The sequence below is a fragment of the Natator depressus genome, chromosome 1 (genome assembly GCF_965152275.1).
Source record: "Natator depressus isolate rNatDep1 chromosome 1, rNatDep2.hap1, whole genome shotgun sequence".
NCBI lineage: Eukaryota > Metazoa > Chordata > Testudines > Cheloniidae > Natator > Natator depressus.
The window spans coordinates 345,781,622-345,788,976 of NC_134234.1; the positions used below are offsets into that span (position 1 = coordinate 345,781,622).

At 68.3% G+C, this 7,355-nt stretch overlaps 1 protein-coding gene across 1 annotated transcript; it reads left to right on the forward strand.

Annotated features, from left to right (window-relative positions):
- Nucleotides 1-348: 348 nt before the first annotated feature.
- TYMP (thymidine phosphorylase) lies at nucleotides 349-6,218 on the forward strand. The gene is made up of 9 exons (XM_074953355.1): nucleotides 349-490; nucleotides 1,425-1,627; nucleotides 2,008-2,106; nucleotides 2,527-2,656; nucleotides 3,219-3,337; nucleotides 3,875-4,037; nucleotides 4,532-4,762; nucleotides 5,083-5,223; nucleotides 5,947-6,218. The coding sequence occupies exons 1-9, from the start codon at nucleotides 349-351 to the stop codon at nucleotides 6,159-6,161; spliced, it is 1,443 nt and encodes a 480-aa protein (XP_074809456.1). The 3' UTR covers nucleotides 6,162-6,218.
- The last annotated feature ends 1,137 nt before the right edge of the window (nucleotides 6,219-7,355 follow it).

Here is a 7,355-nt window from a genome sequence, read left to right on the forward strand (position 1 = left end):
GCCCCGATTGGCTGAGCCACAAGGGAGTTTCCCAACACACCTCTCCCGGCCCGGGACGGCCCGGGGCAGCGGGGCCCTTCAGCCAGGACTGGTCCCGGGAGAGGGGCGCGGCCGAGGCAGAGCCAGCGGCTTCCCCGGGGGCTGGGCCAGGAGCTGCCCGGGGCAGGGACGCCTGGAGACCGGCCCCGGGCCAGTGTTCGCCCCATGTCCCAGCGAGGGGGCTCCCGGCCGGGACCCGAGTCCCTGCCTGGGGTCTCTCCGCTGAGCGCCCCGCGGGACCGGGCAGCGCCCTCCGCAGCCCCCGCCTGCCGCCCATGCCCCGGCCCTGTCCCCGCAGCGCCCGGCCCCATGGACCGGCCCGGCCCGGGCTCGGGCCGCAGCTTCCCGGCGCTGATCCGCAAGAAGCGGGACGGGGAGACGCTGCGGGATGAGGAGATTCGCGACTTCGTCCGGGCCGTGACCCGCGGGGGGCTCCAGGAGGGGCAGATGGGTGAGATGGGCCGGGCACCCCCAGAGCCGACCCGGGGACCTCGGCGGGGGCGGGCGCGAGGGTCCCGGGGGGATGGGGGAAGGGGGTACGTCCTGGGGAGATGGGGGCCCAGGGGGCAGGGGGGTCCGGGGGCGATGGGGAACAGGGGTTAGGTCCTGGGGGGATGTAGGACCCAGGGGGAAGGCAGGTCCTGGGGGTGGGGGATGCAGGGGGCAGGTGGATTCTGGAGAGATGGGGATTAGGTCCTGGGGGGATGGGGAACAGAGGGGACAGGCAAGTCCAGAGGGGAGGGGGACAGGGGTTAGGTCTTGAGGGTATGGGGGACCCAGGGGGCAGGCGGGTCCTTGGAGGGATGGGGAACAGGGGTTAGGTCCTGGGGGTGGGGGATGCAGGGAGCAGGTGGGTCCTGGAGAGATGGGGATTAGGTCCTGGGGGAACAGGGGACACAGAGGGCAGGCAGGTCCCTGGCAGGATGGGGACCAGGGGTTAGGTCCTGGGGAGATGGGGGACCCAGAGGGCAGCACACCTGGTGACCTTGCATGTCCCATTTCCCTGGGGGGTGAGGACCTCTGAGGATCTCTGCTCTGAGCTGAGAAATGGGCTCCCAGACTAAGTTGGACGTGGATCCTAGGGGAGCCCCGTCTGCTTTGGCCCCGATGCAGAGATGGGCTGGTTCTGCCCAGGGCAGGAGGCCCTAAAGTGCCCGGAGTTAATTGCTCCCCTGGGTGGGGATAGGGTGGGGAGAGCCCACCCCAGGGGCTGTGACTCCCGCCCATCCCCTCCTCTCCCCACAACACACCCCAGCCTGCCCATTCCCAGACCTGTGCGACCCTGGACCATCACACCCTGCCCAGTCCCCATCAGTGCAGGTACTGCGCATCCCCCCGAGCTCTGCTTCCAACCCCCGGTACTCAGCCCTGGCTCTGTCCCCCAGGGGCCATGCTGATGGCCATCCGGCTGCGGGGCATGGATCCGGACGAGACGCTGACTCTGACCCGGGAGATGGTGGTGTCGGGAAGGGTCCTGGAGTGGCCTGACAGCTGGCAGAGGCTCCTGGTTGACAAACACTCCACAGGGGGCGTGGGAGACAAGGTCAGCCTGCCCCTGGCCCCGGCCCTGGCTGCCTGCGGCTGCAAGGTAAGTGCCAAGGCCCGGCAGCCTCTGCTCCCTGCGCAGAGGCCTGAGTGGGGCCCGGGGGTTCATGGCAACCCCACGCACCTGCCCGGGTCCCCATAGCCATGCCTAGAAGGGTGGAGATGAAGGCGGGTGTGCTGGGAACCAAGAGAGGCCTGTGTCTCCCAGCAGGTGGGGCTGGCAGCGTGGTAGTGGGTACACCCAGGTGCCCTGCTGCTGGCCTGGGTCTGCCATTGCACAGCTGCCAGCAGAGATGGGTGCCCTGGCAGAGCCTCTGCCTGGTGTGGGTTCCCTTTGGCACCAAGGAAAGGGGCTCATCCCTCCCCATCTCTCCTGCCCGGCTGCCTCTCACCAGGGCCTGTGGCTTTTTCCTCCCCTGCCAGGTGCCCATGATCAGTGGCCGGGGTCTGGGCCATACTGGGGGCACGCTGGACAAGCTGGAGTCCGTGCCAGGGTTCAACATCTCTCAGAGCTCCGAGCAGGTGAGGGGGCCGCCGCAGGGGCTGGGTCCGTGCCAGGGGAGGGAGACCCGAGGGCCTGCCTGGTATTGTGCTGCCCGCAATCTGGTGCCCCATGCCTCTGGGACAATGGGAGGGGGCACAGAGCAAGCATCCATAGGGGCTCAGCCCATGAAAGGGGTGTCTGATGGAGGCAGGGGGAGAGCCAGTCAGTGCCTTGGCGCTCCCCTCATCCAGGCTTCTCCCTGAGCCCCTCAGACAGCTGGGCATCCTGCGCCCAGTGCCTCTGCCCATCACCAGGGGCGGGCATCCGGGCTCTGCCCACCTCCTGGCACATGCCAGCTGCTTTGCACTCGGCTGTTGCCCAGAAAGGGCCCTGCTGGGGTAACTGGCCGCACCTGGCTTTGGGGGGTGCTTGGTGACAGCCCCTCCCCGCTGCTGCAGATGAGGAGCATCCTGGAATGTGTGGGGTGCTGCATTGTGGGGCAAAGCGAGGATCTGGTCCCAGCAGACAAGGTGCTCTACGGCCTGCGGGACGTCACGGCCACCGTCGACAGCCTGCCCCTCATCACAGGTACCACAGCAACTGCCCCCACCCTGACGCCTGGCTGCCTCCCCCGGGGCCTTTGCAGGGGGCAGAGGAAAGTGGGGTGGCCCCGATGGGGCAGGCGTCCCTGGAATCTACACTGTGGCTGCCCCCTTGGGGTGGCAGAGCCCGCAAGCCACAGTGGGAGCCAGCGCTCTTCACCCAGTCAGCGATGTCTGAGATCCAGGGGGGACTGGGAATGGTGAGGACCGTGGGGGGCCCAGGAGGCTGCCCGTTGGGCTGGAAGACCCACGTTCAGAGAGAAGAGAGCTGACCTCTCACCCCAAAGTCCAGCCCCCATCAGCCCTGGTGTGAACTCCTTCCCCTTGGGCTGGCTCAGACCAAAGAGCTCACCCCTTGTGCCGTGCGTGGCGTCGCTGCCCAGCAGCGGGTCGGCCAGCGGAGGGTGCCAGGGGACTCGCAGGAGGGGAGACGGTCGGTGGGAGCCAGAGAGCAGAAATCAAGGCAGGGCGTGGCAGCAGCGCCCTGCCCCAGCAATGGAGGTGCCCAGGCCTCCCCATCTCTGAGCCGGCTCCCCCTGACTCTGCAGCTTCCATTCTGAGCAAGAAGGCAGCAGAGAAGGTCTCGGCCCTGGTGCTGGACGTGAAGTTTGGCAGCGCTGCCCTCTACACCAGCCTGGAGAGCGCCCGGACCCTGGCCCAGAGCCTGGTGAGCGCCCAGACCCGCCAACCCTGGGACAGGGGGCACAGCCATCCCCACCCACCCCAGGAGCCCCGAGTGGCCAGACCTCCTCCCTACTCTGCTTGCAGGAGCCTCCTGTCCGCCCACAATCCCTGTGCTGACTGGCCTCCCCGGCCCTCTCCCTATGGGGCTAGAGGCCTCCTGCAGGTCCCTGACACCGGGAGCCACGCCCCGTTCCCATGCCCGTGCCACAGGGGCGGGCGACCTGTGCTCTGGCACAAGGGGAGCCGGGATGTGCCCGTCACTCCAAGACAACCCCCAGAGAAAGGTCTGTTCTTCCCGGGGAGCCGAGTCTGCCATGTGCAGCAGGGTGAGGCCAGGCCAGGCCGGGCAGGGCAGGAAGGGAGGGGTGCTGGGACCGTCAGCCAGCTGCACGGTCTGCAGCCCCCGTGAGATGGTGATGCAGGGTGGGAGCTGCCCCCCGTCCTCTGGGGGGAAGCCAGGCTCCTGTCCCCAGGCCCAGCTGTCCCAAACACTCTCGGCCCCTCCCTCCCATCCCTGCAGGTGTCGGTGGGCAGCCAGCTGGGGATCTGCACGGTGGCCATGCTCAGCAAGATGGATGGGCCCCTGGGCCAGCGCGTGGGCCACTCCCTGGAGGTGCTGGAGGCCCTGCAGTGCCTGGAGGGCCGGGGGCCGGCGGATCTGCACCAGCTGGTCACCACGCTAGGTGTGGGGAGCTCAGGAATTGCAGTGCTGGGGGAGACAACAGCTGCCTGAGGGTTAATGCCATGAAGTTTATCAGGGTCAGACTGCGGCTCCGAGGCCCCCCCACAGCCGGAGCCGGGTCAGTGAGATGCGCGGGCCGTGTGAGGAGCCGACGTGGAGGCGCTCGAGTGAACCTCCACACAGAGCGGCCACCTCCTAGCGCCAGCCCTTTGTCCCCTCCTGCCCCTGGCCAGGCTACAGTCATATCCCCCCGCACCCGTGAGGAGAAGTGGGGGGCGGAGGCCAGTAGCTGAGAGCGGCTATGGCCATTGGGCTCCCCGTCACAGCAAGGTGACTGGGTGGAACGGGGCCCGTGGGCAAGCCTGGGGGCAGGGCGTGTCGGGGACGACGGGACGAGGAGCAGCACCTTGGGGCAGAGGGGCGGGAAGGGGGTGCGGGAGGGAGGGGGGTCTCCGTGGGCAGGAGCGAGACCCCAGCCCGTCTCTCCCTGCGCAGGGGGCTGTCTGCTGTGGCAGTGCGGGGAGGCCGGCTCAGTGGGGCAGGGCGCTGCCCGCATCGCAGCCACGCTGGCCGATGGCTCGGCGCTGGGGAAGTTCCAGGCCATGCTGCAGGCCCAGGGGGTGGAGGCCGGCGTGGCCCGGGCCCTGTGCACAGGAACGGAGGAGCAGCGCTACCAGGTGCTCGGCCGGGCTCGGGCCCAGGAGGAGCTGCCCGCGGCCCAGGACGGTAAGCGGGGGCGGGCAACGAGGGTGGGGCAGCCCCAGCCTGCAGGGGGAGCTGCTCTCTGCCCCTCATCGCAATAGGAACCAAGGGAGCCGGTGCTGGGGAGAGGAGCCCAGGCTAGTGCCCCCCGCCTTGGCCCAGAGGGACACCCTTGGGCAAGAGGGGAGGGCAGGCCAGTGAGGTAGGCAGCTTGTGCTGCCTCCCGCACCTCCATGTCCCCAGACTCCCGCCACCATCCCCACATCTGGGCTCCCTGTGACCCCAGCTCGCAGGCTGGTCTGGTGCCTCTGTAACTGCTGGCCCGTCTCCACCCTTCTCCCCAGGCACAGTGCAGCGGGTCGAGGCCCTGCCCATCGCCCTGGTGCTGCATGAGCTGGGCGCCGGCCGCACCCAGAAGGGGCAGCCCATCAACCACCTTGTGGGGGCCGAGCTGCTGGTGACGGTGGGGCAGCGTGTGGCTAAAGGTAAGAGCCAAGCGCGCCCTGCCCAGGGCGCCACATGCAGGGCTCTCCAACCACCCCCTGCTCTGCGCTGCCTGCCCTGGGGTCTGCTGCTGGGGCCAGACAAGGGGGCAGAGTCCGGCCAAGACTTCTGTCTATCTTAGGGTTTTATTCTGCTGCCCATTCCCATAGTATCTGACCTGCTCTGGGGCACCCATCCCGAGCTGCGCCCAAGTGCCCTTTGCCTGGCAGTTATTCTGCAGCTGGCACTGCCAGTTCAGTAGTCCAGAGCCTGGGGGCTCACTTGGGTTCCCTTTGCCTGGGTGTAGGTGACACTTCTGGACTGAGGGCCCCTGGGCTGGAGACTGGCTTGAGGAGGGGGGAGACACCTGGCACTACCCCCCACCAAACTGCAAACGGGGTAACTGGCTGGGATTAGAGCAGGTGGAGGGAATGGTAGGGACTCGTGAGGAGGGGTGCCCACTTGGAGAGCCCCGACCAGCCCATGACTTCTGAGACCCCAAGAAGACCTGGGACGCGCCTGCCTCCCCTCCCTTGGGTTAGGAACCAGCTGGTTCTACTTTGGGTCCTGTTTTGATCCCATCTCTGCCCAGGAAACGAAGCCCTTGCTGCCCATCCCAGCCCCGGCAGGTGCACCCCAAGAGCCCCGCTCCCTCCCAGTGCTGTCCTTCCCCACACCCAGCAGGGGGTGACAAGCGTCTCAGCCCCTGCCCCCCATCTCTGTAGGTTCACCCTGGATCCGGATTCACTACGACACCCCGGAGCTCAGCAACGATCAGAGACAGACCCTGCAGGGGGCGCTGGTCCTGGCAGGCTCGGAGCCCTTCCTGCCCAGCTGCAAGGTCGCAGAGGTCGTCCTGCCACAGGGCAGCCGGTCACTGGAGGAGCTGACAGAGGAGCAGGGCTTGGGGAGCAGCCAGGAACTGCTCTGCTCTGCCTGAAGGGAGGGATCCCCTGCCAGCTGGCTCCCCACAGCCCCATGCAGCCGCTGCCCCCATGGACCCTCTGCCTCCTGGACAGTGCAACTCGCCACCACCCTTCAGCCCCACGGCCAGCCCCTGCCAGCATTAACGACTGGGCAATAAAGCGTCTTGCTCTGCTACCCCCCAGTGGCCATTTGTGGTAACAGCCTGTCCCTCCCCCTCTGCTGCACATCAGCCAGGTGGTTTGGGCTGGGCCGGACACTTGGCTCTAGGGGTGCTGCCCCCTAGAACGACCCAGCCCGCCCGTCCTGTCACTGGCACCCTCGGGTGTCGGCCTTGCCACCATGACTCAGGCAGGCCGCTCACGTCGGGCTGCCGCAAGCTGCCGTTCTGCCCTCGCCCCCCCGTGGGGACAAAGCGGCTTCCGCCAGCGACTCCGTTCGACACCCTCCTCGGCCGCGGGCGGCCTGCACTGGGGTGTTCAACGGGCCACTCCTGGCAAGGGCCCACCCCGGGTCTCTCGACGTGCGTGCAGCCCTCCCACTAGGGGTCACGTGCTGGGGCTGGATCTGGCACCCCCAAGTTTGGGGGAGCCAGGAGGGGCATCCCCAGCCAGGGCTGCCCCCCATGCCCATCATAGCCCCCTGGCTGGGGAGGGGCTCTGCAGGGTCACGGGAGACACGCCCAGCAGGGAGCTCTGCAGGAGGGGGGACACCCCCAGATGGGGGCACCAATTGGGGGGCTCTATGGGGAGGGGGACACCCCCAATAGGGGGCTTTGCAGGGGGGCACCCCCAATCTGGGGGCTCCATGGAGGGAGGACACCCCCAGTAGGGGGCTTTGCAGGAGGGAGGGGACACCCCTAGATGGGGGTTCTGTGTGGGGAGGGGGCACCTCCCGTAGGGGGGTCTGCAGGAGGAGGGACACCCCTAGATGAGGGTTCTGTGTGGGGAATGGGGAATTGGGGAGCACGGGGGGCAGGGGGACACCCCCAGTAGAGGGTTCTGTCGGGGGAGGGGGTCGAGCCCTCGCAGCCCCGCGCGCGCCCAGCGCTGTGCGGGCAGCGCCCCCTGCTGCCGGCAGGCGGGTATTACACATGAGCCGCGGAGCCCAGAGCGCAGGCGCAGAGTTAGCGTCCGGGCGGGGCCCGAGTGCCCGCGCTCTGAGAAGGGGAGGGGGGCTGTACAACCGCGCATGCGTTGGGCGGGGCCCT